This window comes from Jaculus jaculus, chromosome 10 (genome assembly GCF_020740685.1).
Source record: "Jaculus jaculus isolate mJacJac1 chromosome 10, mJacJac1.mat.Y.cur, whole genome shotgun sequence".
Lineage (NCBI taxonomy): Eukaryota > Metazoa > Chordata > Mammalia > Rodentia > Dipodidae > Jaculus > Jaculus jaculus.
In genome coordinates, this window is record NC_059111.1 from 8,459,359 (window position 1) to 8,478,256 (window position 18,898).

The window sequence follows — 18,898 nt, forward strand, 5'->3', positions numbered from 1 at the left end:
CTTAATCCAGATGCCAGGCATCGATGCTATCCTCCCCTCCCCTTTAAGTCCAGCAGGAGTTGAAAACCAACGTTGTTGATTTTGGACACAGGGAGCACACAGTTGTTTATGGAGCAAATTTACCTTCAATATTGTGGGCATACAGAGCAAGCGTGACTGTGCACGAAAAGTAAATGTATTCCATGCTACATATAATCTCATGTCTCCAGACAAGGTCTTTCAGATTACCAGCTGGCAGAGCTGACCATGTCATTAAATGAATCCGTGGAGTAGGATGGGATCAGGTAACAGTTTTATAGATGCACGGTGACTGTGATGCGCGGAACATCGAGGTACTCCCCACTTGAAGAGGGGCCGAGGCATAGCAAGCAGAGAGCAGACATGGGCCAGGAACGGTTTTTCATGCTCTCCCTGGAGACCCCATTGTAGTGACGACAATCTCATGGGTAATTACTGCCAATTTACTAGCCCCTGCACACAACGCCAATTCCCTGGGGGGGGGCGGGGGAGGTGACAGGGGCCTATTCACAGTGCACTATGTCCTCGAGCTTGGCACCTTGCATGTCTCAGTGGGGACAGCCACAGTGATGGCTTCCCTCGCCGCGCCCGCTCCCGCTCCTAGGGCTCCGTTATGACTTAGGTCACGATAATATACATGTGTCTGTGTGCTGGCAAAGCTCGGGTCCCACGCATGTCCTTCCTTTGGAGACAAGTGACAAAGGCAATTGATCAATGATTCCAGCTCTATGTGCTCCTTCCCCAACTTGAGAAATCTTAAGGACTCAGGGGCCTCGGCTGTGACAAGGAGGGTGAGGTGGCACAGGCTGTCGCTGACTTGACATCCAGCCCTGTTCAAGCTAGGTAACTTGTTAAGAAGCAACACAGCCAGGCATTTTCTTCTCTTTGCTTTCTTTTCTGCTTGTGCACGTGCTTATGCGTGTGTGTGTGCGTGTGTGTGTGTGTGTGTGTGTGATGCATGCACAAATGTGGGGGAGGGTATGTGCACGTGGAGCCCAGAGGACAACCTCAGATACCATCCTTAGGTATGCTGTCCACTTCTGTTTGAGACTGGCTCTTTCATTGGCCTGGAGGTCACCAATTAGGCTGACCAGCGAGCCGCAGGATTTTTCCTCCTTCGCTTCCCCCACTGCTGGGACGGCAGGTGCACACCACCACACCAACATTTATGTGGGGTTCAGACTCTGGTCCCATACTTGGAAGGCAGGCACTTTACAGCACTAAGCTATCTCTCCAGCCCCAACCAAGCACTTAAAAAATATTTTTATTTCTTTGAGAGAGAGTGACACAGAGAGGTAGCCCAGGGCCTCCTGACACTGCCAACAAACTCCAGACGTGTGTACCACTTTGTGCATCTAGCTTTATATAGGTTCTGCAGAACAGAACCCTGACCAACTGGCTTGGCAAGCAAGCACCGTTAGCCACTAAGCCATCTCTCCAGCTCCGACCAAGTAGTTTCATGCCAAAACCATCTATATTCTTTTCAATATCCCTGACACATATACATATATATATGTTCCTAGTTACATTTATATGCAACTGTATCTACTAATATGCTGCAGTAATATATATTACATCATATACAAGTATATAAATAACACTTTAATTTTGTTCCCTGTCTACCCAATACTATAGAACAGAGCATCTCCTCATGGCTAGTCTGCTTCTTAAAAACTAGCTACTCTCAGCCTGTGTGTGTGTGCACATGTGTGTGACCTACCCCATCACCATACAAATTAGACAAAATAGATGCTTAATGATGTAATTCACTTTATAACAGCACCATTATTACAATATTACTCTATTTTCATTACTATGAATATTAGAATCAGCTTCCAACATGTTTGAGCAAAGAAATAAAACCACCTAATCATAGTGCCAATTAATTCTGTAAAAGTCACCCAGTGTATCAAAACTAAACCCACTGTCACAGCATCCCAGAGACACGGGATCCTACTCCTGGTCCCCGTCGTGAAGCTTGCTACGCCTCTCCCCCTCCTGTCCTTTGACCTTTCCTAGTCCAGTCCCCAGCAGTATGAGAAGGCTCTTGCCAAGGTTAAGTGATTCTGCACTGAGGAATGTCATAATGCATCAGTACTCCAGCCTTTGTGCTAACGTTGTCTTCCTGGGTTTACCCAGTACCCCCAGGGCACCTGCAACCCCCCTTTCTCGTGCTGCTAGCTCATCAGCTCAAATACTTAAGAGCAGAGCAATTTCTAACAGGTTGTGAGTCTCTGGGTGTATTCCTTGCAAAGTGCATGTAAATTATTAGATTACATTACAAGTGAAAAACTCACAGTGGGTCGCCCTAGTGGAGCATTAGTGTAGAACAAGTTGAATGGAACCCTTGCAGACAGGCTTCTCCACGGGTTGTTTTTCCTTCTTCTTCTTTTGGCAGGGAGGAGAAAAGGAGTAAAGGAGAAAGAGGGGAGGAGGTGGGACACTGAGAAATGAGGCCTGAGAGCCTGGTGGGAAGGAGGGAGCAGCCCAGGCCCAGTGCCTGGGAGCAGGAGGGCAGTCAGCCAGGAAGCCAGGGGAGGCTAGAGATGTGGGGAGCAAGCAGGTAGCCACGGGCTCACCCCTGGCTCTGTGGAGGGCCTGAGAAGTAACATCAGGGAAACCCAACAAGTTGTTTATGGAGCTGAACCCCCAGTGATCTGCCCTCACTTGGCCGACCTGGTTCATGAACTAAGTGATGGAGTGTGGATCTGAAAGAGACCCGGCAGCAAAGGAAAGGTGTAAGGACCCCTACCGATGCCCTGAGACACTTTAGTTCCCAGAGCAGATGATCAGAAGAAAGCAGAGATGCTCTAAGAGTGGGAGAAGGGGTGACAGGCAAGGACCCTGCTTCCACCACTGCCAAGTGTCTCACTAATAGTCTAATAATTTCGTGTACATTGTCACAAAGGACGCTTACAGGGCTGGAGAGATGGCTTAGCAGTTAGGTGCTTGCCTGTGAAGCCTAAGGACCCCAGTTCGAGGCTCGATTCCCCAGGACCCACGTTAGCCAGATGCACAAGGGGGCGCATGCATCTGGAGTTCGTTTGCAGTGGCTGGAGGCCCTAGTGCACCCATTCTCTCTCTCTCTACCTCTTTCTCGCTCTGCCTGTCACTCTCAAATAAATAAATAAATGAACAAAAAAAAATTTTAAACAAAAAGGACGCTTACAACGCTGACATTGGAGAGCCGACAGCATCCCCCTCTGTGGGTTTCAGGCAAGGGGAAGAGACTGAGCAGTTGACACGCTTCCTTAGGCCTCAGCTAGCGGACAGCACGTCCGTGCCTCCACCCAACCCGCTCACTTCCAGCAGGCTCGTCACAACCAGGGTTACATTCTCCGTCTCCCAGCATGCACATCTCCCTGAGACAACCAGGACCAGAATAGGCCTGAGGGTACAATTGAGAGAACAGGCAGATCCAAGGGAGGCAGAAGAGGAACGAATGATGGCACCCGGGTCCAATCCCAAAACCCTGGTGGAAACAGGAGTGATTGGCGAGAGGGCGGAAATACTGAGCTGGTTTAGCAAAAGTAAAAGAAAAAAAAAAAAAAACAGCTCTGCAGGGCAACCTGGCATAGATCATCTGTACACATAGTAGGGTCCTCACTATATCCAAGGCACTGTGCAGGGGTAAAAATAAGCTGTGGAGAACACGCTCACAACACTAACTAGTAATATAGGGAGTTAGCAGAAGACGTTACATAAAGGTTGAATAACCAAGGCCCATGCAACTGACAACTATGAAAGAAAGACATCTGACCTAGAAAGATGGCTCAGCGCTTCAAGTGCTTGCCTGCAAAGCCTACTTGCTGACCTGGGCTCAATCCCCTAGTAAAGCCAGATACACAAAGTGGTGCATGCATCTCGAGTTCATTTGCAGTGGCTGGAGGCCCTGGCGTGCCCATTCTTTCTCTCTCACGCACGCATGCTCTCTCTCTCTCTCCCTCCCTCTCACCTGCCTCTTTCTCTCAAACAAATAAAATGTTTTCAAAAAAAAAATAAAGATGATGGGGCTGGAGGGGTGCTTAGTGGTTAAGGCATTTGCCTGCAAAGCCAAAGGACCCGGGTTTGATTCCCCACGACCCACGTAATCCAGATGCAAAAGGGGATGCATGCTTCTGGAGTTCGTTTGCAGTGGCTGGAAGCCCTGGCGTGCCCATTCATTCTCTCTCCCTCTTTCTCTGTCAAGTAAATAAATAAAAATATTTAAAAAATAAAGATGAGGCAGGGCTTGGAAGACAGCTCACTGGTTAAAGGCACTTGCTTGCAAAGCCTGCCAGTCTGGGTTCAGTTCTTCAGTATCCATGTAAAGCCAGATGCAAAAAGCGGCACATGCATTTTAGGCCGGGGAAATGGCTCAACAATTTAAGGTACTTTCTTACAAAGCATGCTGACCCTGGTTCAATTCCCCAGGACCCACATAAATCCAGAAGCACGGAGTAGCGCATGTGTCTGTAGTTTGTTTGCAGTGGCTAGAGGCCTTGGCGTGCCCATACCGTCTCTTTCTCTCTCACACACGTACACATGAACAAGTAAAAATTTTTTTTTTAAATGTTTAGTAAAAGAGAAGTCATGACCCAGAACGGGGAACAGGTGGGGGCAGGAGGAGGAAAGAAGGAAAGACACAGTGGAAATGGGCCAAGTTCAAGACATTTCACAAGAGATTCATCTGATCATCTGGTCAAAGTGACAGTGGGATGTGAGATGTGCTCCCTCAGTTCCAGGAAGGCAGGATCCTGCCCTCCGCACCCCCCATTCTGCTTTATAGTTAGAGCCCTACATCCAGCATATAGGAAGAGCTCAGTCAATATCTGACGAGGGAAAGGATGCCACCTTGGATCCTTACACAGTGACATCCGCTAAAGCAAAGAGCGGGAGGGGGCGTCCCTGAGAATTTGTATTCTAAGCCAGTGTAGGGCAGACGCCTGAGCAAATAGGTAATAGGATATTAACGAGCATGTGCTAAAAGTGGCAGCAAGATACTGTATGATTATAATAATAAGTATTTACATTATTTGTCCCCTCACCCCCTCCTTGAGATCATAAGGAGGAACACCTGGAGCTCAACCTCGGTTACCATGGAAACGCCTCCTCCTCCCTCCCACCCCAGGCCTTGGACCCCAGAAGGGCTGTTTCTGCCTCCCACCCAGGACGGAGTTCTTCACGTTTAGTGGAACCGGCTCCTGACTACACCGTGGCACCCATGTGGCGGGTCGCAGTGTGCATTCTAAGTGATGGGACCAAAGTGAGAGGACAGACGGGGGAGTAGAGGGCAGTGACTGTGGAGAGAGCTCGCACACATGACTGGCTCACAGTAGCCTTTCCCCTTGTGGATCACGGCGTAACTATTTAGCCCTCACTCCAGAGGGCCAACAAGTGCCCCCCCACCCGACAAAACAAAAAGGACTGTCCTGTGGTTTGAATGTGAAACGTCCCACCCAGACTCACACATTTAAACACGGGGTCCCCGGTTAGTGGCTCTGTTTGGGAAGGCTGCAGAACCTTCAGGAGGTGGGCTTCTGCTGACAGAAGTGGGTCACTGGGGACCGGCCTTGAGGCTTTTATAGCTCAGGCCCACTTCCGGCTAACCGTCTGCTTCCTGAGTGTGAACGTAATGTGACCAGCTCTGCTCCTTTTTCTGCCTCCTGGTCTTCCCCTTCACGAAATGTCGTTCTAGAAACCGTAAGACCAATTCAACCCTTTCGGTCCTTAATTTGCTTCCGCTTAGGGATTTCTTCAGGGCAATGAGAAAGTAATAATACACTGCTCATATTCAAGTTTACTGAGCCTTGTCTTGAATGTCCCTATCAAAAGATCTTGATCTCTGGACAGGTGTGCTTGGCCCGTTCTGAAACATCAAGAAATTCTATGGAATACACAGAATTCAGACTCTGTTCTTTCAATCATCCAAAGTTTCAAAACAAACCATCTTTTTAGAAAAAAAAAAGCGATTTATTTTTTCTAAGACAAAATAAATACATTCATAATTTGGGAAACTCAGAACATACAGAAACAAATGAAAATCTTACCATTCACAGATGATTATTTCTTCATTTTAACAGTTTGGGGTCCCATTGAATTTATTGATATATTTCATGCACACACTGTAACTTTTTACACAAAGATAATATTTTATGTACACTGCAATGAACAATGATAACTTTTTGCTTGAAATAGGCTATAAACATTCTTCACTACATGAGATTTAAAATATATATATCTTTATTTATTTGTTTTCAAGAAGAGAGAGAGTGAATGGATGCACCAGTGCCTTTTGCCACTGCAAATGAACTCCAGATGTATGTGCCACTTTGTGCATCTCGCTTTACATAGGTCCTGGGGAATTGAACCCAGGCTGTCAGGTTTTGCAAGCAAGTATCTAACCAATGAATCATCTCTCCAGACCTTACAATGAGATTTTTTTTTTAATTTTTTTTTGTTCATTTTTTATTTATTTATTTGAGAGCGACAGACACAGGGAGAAAGACAAATAGAGGGAGAGAGAGAGAATGGGCGCGTCAGGGCTTCCAGCCTCTGCAAACGAACTCCAGACGCGTGCGCCCCCTTGTGCATCTGGCTAACGTGGGACCTGAGGAACCGAGCCTTGAACCGGGGTCCTTAGGCTTCACAGGCAAGCGCTTAACCGCTAAGCCATCTCTCCAGCCCTACAATGAGATTTTTTAATGGCTCTTTATTATTCTATTAGGTTTGCTCTTGAGTTTCCCTGTCTAGGACACAGCTTGGGCCTCTGACTTGATGAAGCACTGGACTCAGTGTCCCTGGCTATGCCCTGCTCCAGGGACACACCAGCAGAAGGTACTCAGTTCCACTTCCTGTGCTCAAATTTCTAATCACTTAGAACGTAAGTCTTAAGCATTATGCTTGAGAACTGTAATTCTTACTGACAAAGCCACAGATTACTGGACAGGGCTAGTTTTTACTACGTAATAAAAAATGTCTAGTGGTAGCTGGGTATGGTGGCACACGCCTTCAATCCCAACACCTGGGAGGCAGAGGCAGGAGGATCGCCGTGGGTTTGAAGCCACCCTGAGACTACAAAGTGAATTCCAGGTCAGCCTGGGCTAGAGCGAGACCCTACCTTGAAAAAAATCAAAACAAAACAAAAGCACAGTGGGATTCAAAAACTAACCGTCGCTATGGATGTATAGCCAACGTAAAACACACTTACTCTAATTCCAGTGCTAAGTGAACGTGTGTGCACGTCTACGTGTCCTCAAGGGGGTGGTGTCCTGAAGGCCTTCTATGTTTCTAGAGCTTCTGAGGATTCTGGCCCAGGACATGAGTAGAAAGAATATGAGATAAGAAACAGAACTATGACCCAGGACACATCCCTTGTCTTGTATGTGAGCATCGCGCTCGATGGAGGGCGCTGGACTAGAAAGTTCGCAGGCCGCTTTTAACTCTGACACTGCACTGGAGCACGTTGGGGCTGGTAGCCTGCCGCCTCTCGTGTACCCCACTCTCTCAGGGCAGGACAAGTGGTGCAATGGTCAGAAGTCCTTCAGCATGGCTTCCGTTCTCCTACTGAGTGCAGGCTCTCGGGAGAGTCTCGGAACCTCACCAGTCTGTCATTCTTTGCCGCCACGCATTTGGAACGGCCTGGGCTATACGCACGGCTGGAGTTCCCACACTCTGCCCACGCGCACGGGTGAGGCGCCCGGAGGCGCGAGGTTCAACTCTAACAGTTCCACACTTTACATCATCAGTCAACTAATCCTATCATGCAAGGAGGAATCACTTTTGATTATCAAGTTATTTCATTTGGCTCGGGCTGTACCCATGCTTCATTACCTGGGCAATTGAGGGCTCAGGGCACCTACTCTCTCTCAATTGCCCTGTCCTTTCAGACAGAATATCCTGGGCACACCAAGGCTCCTGGGAGAGCAAGCTATCCTGTCACATGACTTTTCATCATCCACCGGTTTATAAACTGGAGAGTGAAAATGAAAAGCGATGCGGTCTACTGACGAGGTCGCAGGGTTGCTAAATGCACATGTTTCCTCTGTGACTGGACGTCGCACGATCCATTAATTTCCACACACTCACGCCCGGCCGCGAGTGGCATCAATCATAGGGGATGAGAGAAGCCTCCTTGCCTCCGGAAGAGAAGGATCACATCTGGCTGCCTTTGCTCCATCTTTGTCCATTTATTTCTTCGGGTTTCTCTAAAACTAATTGGAAGAATCAATGAACACACCCACCAATTCCCTTAACACACAGGGGCGGGGGAGCAGATGGCAGTGCCCTTCAGTCATGCTTGCCTCGCTGTGTTTGCAAGTACTCCCTTACCTGCCCTCGTCAACTGGCATTCTCGACAAGTTCGTCATAACTTCTCAAAGTGTCAACTTTCCTCCTTTCATTACCCTTGTTAAAGATAATTTAAAATTAGAAAGTCACATTCCCAAGCATTTTCAGAGTCAATGCTAATTTCATTTCCTTTCGCACAAAAGCTCTTTTCCCTCCAGAGGTTGCCTGCCTTTATCCAAAGTCCAGCCCCCCCTTCCCAGCCCCAGACAGGCGTATTAATCTCTGGGCACACAACTCCCTTCCCCTCTTGCACCGTTCTCATCTTGCCCCCCGAAATACCTCACCCAGCGAAACACACTTTAGCTTGTGGGTCTCCATTTGATTTACTCCACTTCGGAGAGAAATGTCAGTGCCTAGAGATTGTCAAGTCACCTTAGGGAAAAGAAGGATAAAGTGGGCTGTCAATTAACCAGGACAAGACAGGAAAAATTACATTGTGCGTAGATTGGCAACCAGGGACATACATTTATGCTTGGGGTGGGGGCAGGAAGATTCCCACTTATACAACCTGAAATTCATACGTGAGCCTTTTTGATTCGAATTCGCCACCTAGCAGCACATAGTTAATAGTCTGGAATACTTAAGACAGTGACGGGCTAGAGAGATGGCTCAGCACTTAAGGTGCTTGCCTGCAAAGGCTATACCTGGGTTCGCTTCCCCAGTACCCATGTTAAAAAAAAAAAAAAAGACAGTGACAACTAACCCTCAATACATATTCAACCACTGACCTCTCAGGTCTCCTGCGTTTCTGGAAAGTTCCGCTCTATTCTTTGCAACCTCCCTGCTTATGTTGGGTAACAGTTTTTGCTGATGAAATAGGTCAGATAATCTTACACTCTATGGCTTTAGTCCCCCATCAAGTTTGATGTGTGGACTTGAAGCCTGATTCTTTCCCCGTCAAGCACAGGCCCAGAAGTCACTATGCTTGTCATGTGTACATTTCCATCCAGTTTCACCGTGTCATTCATATACAATTTCATTTCTTCTTACTTATTTCACACACTCCCACCACTTACTGCAGCAACCTCACTACATTCATATTTCATAAACTCCATCAACATTCAGCCAAATCCATCCGTGAAGTAAGCCAGGTGTTTTTTTTTTAATATTTTATTTTTACTTATTTACTTGACAGAGAAAGAGGAAGATAGAGAGAAAAAAATGAACGTGCCAGGGCCTCCAGCCACTGAAAACGAACTCCAGACGAGTGTGCCCCCTTGTGCATCTGGCTAACGTGGGTCCTGGGAAATCGAACCAGGGTCCTTTGGCTTTGCAGGCAAACGCCTTAACCGCTAAGCCATCATCCCTCCAGCCCCAGCCAGGTGTTTTAAACACTGCACGTCTCTCTCCCTGTCTTAGGGACCCAATAGTAAGAGGCGCCCTTCCCTGAACCCCCAAAAGAGCTCTTCTATTATGATCTGTATATACACGTAGAAACTTTTCATTATTTCAGAATAGTTTTAAGATAGCTCGTCCTCCAAGTGCCGACGCTCCATAACGATGCTCAGATGGCTCCAGCGAGAAGACCACACATACCTCCTCTCCTGTGTCTCACTACAGTCTCTGATGGAGATTCATGGAACATTCTGGTTTAGAAACTCACCCTGCTAGGGCCTAGGAGATGGCACAGTGTGCAAAGTTCTTTGTAGTGCAAGCAGAGAACCTGAATTCAGAGCCCTAGCATCCATGTCAAAAAAAAAAAAAAAATCCCAATATGGTGGTGCATGCCAGTAATCCCAGCCATGAGTGGCAGACACAGGAGAATCCCTGAGGCTTACAAGGTGAGTTCTAGGTCAGTGAGAGAGACCAGGTCTCACGAAAAACAAGTGGAAAGTGATTAAAAACAAAACAAAAAAAAAAACAAACAAAACAACAACAACAACAAAAATCTTGTCAACCTCTGGCTTATTTGCATGCACGCACACATGTGCACACGCGCGTGTTTGTGAGTGGCCACAGGCATCCTGGAACAACCTGCGGTCTCCCTCTACCTCTGGAGTGTGTGCAGAGTGTGTGTTCTCATCCTCAGGGGGCACAGCCTGAGTTCTGTGGATCAGTCATTACAGCATCACAGTACACGCCACGCCATCATTAATGTACCATGCTGTGTGATGTGGTGAGATGGTCTGGAATAATGACATGTCAGTGAAAACTATAAAAATTTGTTAGGAGGAAAAAATGCCCTTCGCTGAACAGTGTTCCCTGCAATTTCTGTTAGCATTCTTTTGCATGTAAAGCCAAGCTGCAGAGAGACCGTCAGCTGTGGAACCCTCTTTCTTCACCACACCCTATTCCTCTCTCCTAAGCATTTCTTCAGAAAATCCCCGTGATGCTTTCACTACAAAAGAAATAACAGTCATAACTGGCCACCACACACACACAAAATAAATAAAACGCCTAAACTGAATTCCCAACACAATTCCAAAAAAGGTAACACAAAATAATCCCAGACTCTCATTCAGTCAGGTACAACATCTCTGAGGACTGGTCCAGGAATGCTCCCCTATTGTCTGATGAGCCCAGAACATGTTACTTGGAAAGAAAGAGCACCCCTCAGGGGACAGATCTAAAAGTTCTTCACCGACATGCTTAAAGTTCTTCCTTCTAACCCTAAAACATCTAATTTTGCCAGGAAAAAAAGTGTGAGCCCCTGCCAAGCCTATACACCTGTGCTACCAAGAAAGAATCCCACTAGGGAAATAATAATACAAGAGAGTCATGTGTGATTGTATAAAGATATACTCACCTCCATAAATACTGGAGGGTGAGCTTCCACCTTCTATACCTCTGGAGAAAGGAGTAAGAAGATACTACCTAGCTCATACCTGGAACCCCAGCACTGAGGAAGCTGAGGAATGAGGACTGTCCTGAGGGGATGTAGCCTAGACCACTCAGAGAGACCTTGCCTTAAAAATGAGCCGGGTGCAGTGGCGCGCACCTTTCAGCCCAGCACTCAAGTGGCCGAGGCAGGAGGATCAATTGAGTCTGAGGCCAGCCTGAAACTACATGGTGAATTCCAGGTCAGCCTGGGCTAGAGTGAGACCCTACCTCGAAAATCCAAAATAAAATAAAATAAATAAATATTGTAGATGCTGGTTGTAATTTTGCTATAGAAGGAAACCCCTAATTCACCAGAAATAACGAACTGAATTTCCAATTTGCTTCTCGCTTACAACTTAACCAACAAGGGAGGTAAATACCCCCTGCTAAGAATTTAACAAACAAACAAAAGGCAAAAGAAAATTTCCAATTGGAATTGAGACAGATTTTGTCCAGACCCCAACACTCTCTCCAGTTCCCATTTTGTAACATACAGTCAGAATGCATCTCCAGAGCAATGACCTTTGACACAGGAAGAAGCTCCGTCATAAGAGAAATTCACTTACATTCTCCGAGTTCCTCCTAGGGTAGGAGAGGAGACCACCTCACCCCTTCAGAAAGGAAAAGACAAAGAATCCTTTGGGCTAATCTACTGTTAGAAAAATCAATCCTCAATAATTCTTTGGTAACCTTAGAGAAAACCCACGGTTGACTGTGCATCAATTAATGCTTGAACACTGATAATTTGGTTTAAAAATATTAATCAAAAATGAGGGCTGGAAAGATGGCACAACAGCTAAGGCACCTGCCTGCAAAACCTAAAGACCTGAGTTCAATTCCCCAGTACCTACACAAAGCCAGACGCACAAAGTGGCACATGCATCCGGAGTTTGTTTGCAGCAGCTGGAGGCCCTGGCGTGCCCATTCTCTTGGTCGCTCTTCTCTCTCTGGTTGAAAGTAAATAAGACAGAATTTAAAAAAAAAATGATGATGATTATATTTGTAACATATAGCCAAAAAAATGGCTAAAATTTTTTAACAGCTTTAGTCCCAATCAACATGTCCTTCTGTGACTGCGCTACAAATATATATATATATATATATATATATATATATATATATATATATATATATATATATACACATACATACACATATATATATGTGCGTGTGAATATATATATACATATATATGTTATATATATGTATATATATATAAATGATAGCAGAGGGAGAGATTCCCAAGGTGAATGCAGTTCTCAGACATGTATTATGCATCCTAGGCTAGTGTTCACTCCAAAAGTTCAAGGCCTTTTGAAACAAGTCCCATTGCTCCGGAAGAAGTTATGACTCAGCTGGATGGATGGGTCAGAGCTCTCAGTTGAGAGGCTCGATGAGTCCTATCTCATTACATGTCAGCTCATGGAAGACAAGGAGGGTAAGTAGCAGAGGATCACACACACACACACACACACACACACACACACTCTCTCTCTCTCTCTCTCTCTCTCCTCTGGAATGCACTGAGGGACTTGGCTTCTTGGGAGGCAAGAGTACATGCATATGCTAAGAAGAAATGCAACCCAACTGACCGTCAGGTAGAGAGGCAGGACAGAAGAGTTCCCTTAAAGCAGGTTGGCACGCTTTATACACACAGAATATTTTTTTAAGTAGACTTTTCTGAAAAATAGTTTTATTTACTTATTTTCAAGCAGAGAGCGAGACAGAAGGGGAGAGTGTGTGAGAGAACAGGCAAGCAGCAGAGCCCCCTGCCACTGCGAACCAGCTCCAGGCACGCCCCACTTGGTGCACCTGGCTTCCCGGGGGTCCTGGGGAATGCAAGCCTGGGTGGTTAGGCTTTATCGGCAAGCGCCTTAACCAACGAGCCATCTCTGCAGTCCCAAGCACACAGAAGGTTTAATAAGAGTCAACTCTGTCTGTCCTCCAGGATCACATCACACGTTCCTAAATGCAAAAGTTTGGGGGGGGGGGCGTCTAGAAATATCAGGTGACGCTTGATGCAGAGTGACCACTGGGTGTGTCTCGCTCACACTGCCAGGGTGAACTGAGTTCTAGACAGAGGGGAGATTACTCCCAAATGTGATTTAGCTGTCATCTGAATTCTCAGAGCACTGTCACTCAAAGGCACAACTAGGGCAATGAAATCCTCACGCCACCCTTCACCTCGCCTGGCAAGTCCATGTGGCATCACAGAGATGTGCGCTGTCCCCATCTCTGCTGCGTTACACACCCAAGAAGAAGAGTGTAATCAGGACCCAGCTCTGCAGGTTCCATCCATATTTCAGAAACTGACATTTCCTAAAGCCAAGGGTGCCTCATCATGGCAATACGTTCTGGGAAATTCTAGCAGGTGACAAACATTAAAAAAAAAAAAAAAAGGGCCGAAATGTTTTAGCCACTCAGGTCTTGAATTCTAGATTAATAATTCAATTCTTTTTTTGTAAGAAATAAAGATGATACAATGGAAAGGTTATTATAACTATCAAGAAATGCATCTTCTCAAATTAGTCTATTACATTTTTAAAGGGTATAATTATAAATGTTTTTATGAGCAATTTACCGGAAAATTAAAGTCCCTTAGTTTAAAAAATAATCAGTTCATCCCTCCAGCAAGAGATTTTCTCCCAGCCAGTAGCAGTTCTCACACCCTAGGGCATCGTTTGTTTCCCAAAGAATGCAGGGTCCACGGCAGAAAAGTTGATCTGATCTGAGACTCCGTCTCTACAAGAGGCCTGGTTCACTCCTAGGTAAGAAAGCCTACCAGAAAGCGAGTCCCCAGTGGAGGCTGGAGCGGGCAGGGACAAAGTTCCGAAGACAAGGAGCTAGGAGGTGCTGTTACCACAAGGTAACAAGTAAACTTCAGGCCTATTAAGTGATCTCAAGTCAGTCTTAGCTGAGCTTCGGGCGGGGCGGGGGGGGGGGGGCGGAGGGGGGGGCGGGTGTTGGAGCTCAACCCCACTGTGTTCGCTATGGCATTTCCCCTTCGATTTGGCCTGTCCCAATAGCTATCAGTCTTTAGCAGTGAGGTGGCAAAGCCACCGCATCGCTTACATGGCCCCATGAGGATAATTTCAGAGAAGTGAGTTTCCAGCATGCATGTAATCATGAGATTCTGGAAAAGGGTTGGAGACAATAATGCTCATGGGTCCCTGAAGTCCCTGTTAAAGATTCATTGTGGCGGGTACGCCGCCCCCCACACACACCCCCCGCTTCATTTTAACTTCTCATGTTGCCTCTTGCCTGTTTCGTTGCGCCATAAAGGCGGAAGATGTATGGCACCACCCATCTTTAATACCACCTAGAAAAATGAAAGTTTCCTTAAGACTGCTACGCCACTCCCGGAGGTTGTCAGGGTGACGGGCGGTCACCTTTCAGACCGTACAGGCACACATCTGACTCCCGAAGCTTGGTCACTGAAGGTCTCCCAATCCATTCAAACTTGGGATTCCGAGGAGGTAGGGACTTAGCCACAGCCTCAGATCTTACCTAGGCCACACTTCTCATGAGGTCAAATCAATGTCAGGAGAGCCCACAGCAGCCTTGGAAGACTGGGGCGCTCTCAGCAGAGAGCAGCTAAGCCGCCGCTGGCCTTTGGAAAGCCCCTCCCGGATCAGAAAGCGGAGCTTCCCACCCCATGCCAGGAACTCCACACGACCCTCCTGGACGCTGAACACGCTAATTACGACGTGGTGATGTTTGTTTTTCCTTTGCAGTCTGTGCATTATGTTTTAAGTATTTCAGAGGCGCAATCACCTAGATGTGTAGGTTAATTTCTTTCCGATATTGTAATTCATGCAACATTAACAGGGGATGCCAGCTCCAATTTTCTTACTGCTTACACCCTGGGAACCGACTGGCATATTCTGCCAACTCCATTACATCATCTGAAAAAACCCAAACATTTCTCATTTTCAAACCACTCTCAACTACCAGGCACACTTACACGTTCTCCCTTTTTTCTCCCTGGCTTGCTTGCTTCCTCTCTCCCTCCATCCACCGCCCCCCCCCTCTCTCTCTCACACACACACACACACACACACACACACACACACACACCAAGACTGGTGCCCCGTGAGGAGCAGACACCACATCTGAGGTGGAAGCCGGCATCTGCACATAATTTCTGGGAGCTATTACTACTGCTGTGTTAGTTAGAGGGTGCCTCCATCTCTGACCTTCCTTTTTCCATTCAGACTGTTATATAACCCAGTGCCTGCGTGCAGGATGTGAGTGGAGTGTTTGGGCCTTACCTCCCCCTTCTCATTAAGTCTCCTAAGAAGAATGGACATAGGGTTTGTTCAAGGAATGGGGGGGGTGGTCCTCAAGGGGGGGGGGTAAGGGGAAATGGGTCAGCAGGTCACCTGTGTATGATACATGATATGATTACTTTGCTCCCCCCTTTTTCTTACTGAGCTTAGGGGGCAGCTGGCACTGAATGCCCCGGTGTTATATAATTTGCAAGAACAGCAAGTTACGGATTTGCTAGTTGGTTTTGAAGCCTGCCACCCCATCTCTTGCAAGAATACCTCCTGGCAAGTGATACTGATGATGTTAATAATACACGGGTGGATGAGGGGCTAAGGAAGGGGGAAGCAGTACAGCTCAGGGATTAGAGACACTTCCTATATATTATTGTCCCCCTTATTTAAAAAAAAAAAAAAGAGTTCCAAACACTTGAAGGGGTTTTTCTCCAGTGTTTCCGATTAACTGTTACATAACCCTCTAGCATTCCAAATCCACGGTCTCCGGCTCTAAATATACTCTTTGCAGCCAAAGGCTCGCTCTTGCGCCTCTCTCTCTCTCTCTCTCTCTCTCTCTCTCTCTCTCCACACAAACTCCCCGATTTGGCAGACGGTCCGGCCCCCAGCCCTCACTCCGGTCTCCCTCCATCCCCACTCTGCGCTGCGCCCCCACCTCTGCTCATACCAAGGTTCAGCCCCGCCACTTTTGCAGAGACCACCTTTAACTGAATGTGCGTTATGTCCCGTGTCCCCCCCCCCCCACTTCTCGTGCGTGTGTTATCCGGGTGGCTTTTACAGTACTCGAATTCCGTGAATGGGAAAGCGCCCGGACAGGGGGTGTGGCCAAGGTGGGGCGGGAGAAGGGGGAAAGACTACTGTAAAACACATGGTCAGCCATATTCCTACCTCCCACCCTAACATCCAAGGGGAAGCGAGAGGCTCTCGGGTCCCCGGATCCCTCGTTCACCTCCCTGCATCCCTCCCCCGGCCGCAGAGGGACCAGGAGAGGGGCCGCGCTGGGCTGGTACCCAAGTCCGGCTGCAGAGAGCCGGTCTATCCTCATGCCCCCATGTGGCTCCCGGGGAGCCCGCTTCCTCCGGAGTGACAGGCGTGATTTATACATTATTTACAACAGTAATGAAAGTCGTAGCTTCCTCCTGTTCTTCGCAAACTCCGGACACATGCAAATACATAATCGCCACCCACGATGGGGCGGGGAGGGGGGTAAGGGGCACCCGAAGCAGGCTCTTAATACTTTTTCTTTCTTTCTTTTTTTTTTTTTTTTTAAGAAATAAAGACAGTCCACAGCTTCTCCTCCAATACCTGCTTTAGGGAAACGCCAGGAGGGGCCAAGCACCCTGGTGTCCCCTGCCCCCACGCACGCACGCACACTCCAGACACCGACGTGAAATGGACAAACGGCTCGGCCTGGCCCAGCAGCCTTCGCCGGAGCTGAGCATCTCGGGTTCTCCCAGAGACTCTGGGAACCTCGGCGATCCAGGAAGGATTCCCAGGGCTGAAATAAGTTTGGGTGCCTTTCGGCTCGCTCTCTCTTGCTCTCTTTCTCTCTCTCTCTCTCCCCCTCTCTCTCGCTGGGCTTGTTTGCTCGCGCAGCCGCTCCCCCTGCACGCGCGCCCGCCGAGCGCCCCGTCGCCGCCGCCGCCGCCCTCCGCGCGCCGCCGCCGCGCACACGCCCCCTGCCAGCCCCGCGCGATGGGGCTCCGAACCCGCGGCTGCAAACTTGTCCCGCAACCCTCGCCGCGTCCGTCCATCCATCCGTCTGTCCGTCACGCAACTTGCGGAGCGCCAAGCGCGCCCGCAGCCCGATTCCTCCGGCCTTTGGCTCCAAATCCCAATGCCAGCACTCGAGACGGACAAGGTGTCCACGTCGCACCCCCTCCCCAAACTCCTAGTAGCCCGAAACAATCCCCCTTCTCCGCCCCCCCTCCAAGTCTTCCCAGGTCGCTCAACCCCATCTGACCTCCCCCCCCCTCCCGTAAGCGTTGTTGGGGACGGAAAACACACCCCCAACTCCTGCAGCCGGGACCGAAACTGTCCAGAGGAGGAGAGGTAACCGGAGGAGGAGGGGGTTGCCATAAACAGATTTATTTCCCCCCTTCTTAAAAGGACACTGCCGCTTTAAAAGTTTCCCCCACTCTCTGAGGACCCCCCCACACACACACACTCCTTGATTCCCTTTTTTTTTGGGGGGGGGAGGGCAGATTTTATTTAGCCAGTGCGGCTTCGCAGAGTCTTTGCAAAGAACAAAATCCAATCCAAACCAACAAGGGAGTGGGGTGGGGGGGGTAGGTTGAGTCTCTCGGGCTGTCTCCCCCGCCCCCTTCTCTCCTCCAGCAAGCTCAACACCGGCTGCAAAAGTTTGCAACATTTCTGGGGGGACGCGGGGGGAGGGGCGGGGGTGCCCGGAGCTCGGGGTGTCGCCGCGGGCTTGCTGTCGCGCGCGTCCCCGGTGCCCCCCGCGCTCCCCCGGGCCGCGCGCGCGCGCTTCCCCGCGGAGACCCTGGTCCCCCCACCACCACCACCACTCTCTCTCTCCCTCTCTCTCGCTTCCCCGGTCTCTCTCTCTCTCTCTCCCCGGGTCTCGGGCGCGCGGTGCCCCGCCGTCCGTCCCCCCCCCCCCGCCCCCCGGCTCTCCCCAGCCCGGCTCGTCGCCCCGCCGGCCGTCCACCGGGTCCTACCTCGGCTGGAGCTCGCGTAGCTCTGCCTGCGCCCCGCGGCGGCGGGCGGCTCGCTCTTGCGTCCGGATTCCTGGGTCAGCGGGGTCTCCCTGGAGCCGGCGGCCGTCTCCGCGGCGCTGCTGCCCGGCTCGCTGGCGGCGGGGTCGGGGGCTGCCGGAGCTGACTCCATGTTTTTTTTCCCAATGTAGAGATCGCTTGGAGATGGCGAGCTCCGAGACTCCCTCTATCTTCTGTTTTCAGAGCGACTCTATGGTACCAAAAAAAAAAAAAAAAAAAAAAAAGGAGACCAAGCGAAAGAGAGAGAGAGAGAGGAGAGCGAGCGAGCGGGAGGGACCGAGCTCCGCGCTGGCGGCGGCGAGGGCGCGCGAGTGCCGGGCTGGACGCGTGTGTGCGCCCGCCAGGGGCCGGGAGGCGGGTCTGGCCACGGGCAGCGCTAGCGATGGCTGCTCCGGCCGCTCTCCCCCCCCCCCCACCAACGCTCCCCACCCTCCGGACCCCACCTCGGGAACCACACACTGGCTGCCAAATTTGAGAGGTGGGGAAAAGAGAGGAGGAGAAAGAGGGGTGGAGGATGCTTCCTGCGCCCCATCCATCCTCAATCAGAAATTAATCATCAGGACGTGATTCTCTGGGTCTACTTTTTTTTTTAATTTTTATTTTTATTTTTTTTTTTGACTCCCCTGTAGCTGTACTCTGGCTTGCCATGCAGACTGGCAGGACACAAGTCACGTTATCTCCGTTGGAGAATGGCAGGTACATAAATCCCCACTG

At 49.1% G+C, this 18,898-nt stretch overlaps 1 protein-coding gene across 4 annotated transcripts; it reads right to left on the reverse strand.

Moving 5' to 3' along the window:
- Positions 1–571: 571 nt before the first annotated feature.
- On the reverse strand, positions 572–18,296 carry LOC123464053 (nuclear receptor ROR-alpha-like). 4 transcript variants are annotated; one of them, XM_045160597.1, is made up of 4 exons: positions 18,128–18,296; positions 8,645–8,718; positions 8,329–8,403; positions 6,584–8,210 (listed from the first exon to the last, which is right to left on the reverse strand). In XM_045160597.1, exons 1-2 carry the CDS (start codon positions 18,294–18,296, stop codon positions 8,693–8,695), a joined length of 195 nt encoding a protein of 64 aa, XP_045016532.1. In that variant the 3' UTR covers positions 6,584–8,210; positions 8,329–8,403; positions 8,645–8,692. The 4 variants fall into 4 exon arrangements, with proteins under 4 accessions (XP_045016529.1, XP_045016532.1, XP_045016530.1 ...); XM_045160595.1 differs by having other exon boundaries at positions 8,631–8,718; XM_045160596.1 differs by having other exon boundaries at positions 8,626–8,718.
- Positions 18,297–18,898: the final 602 nt, after the last annotated feature.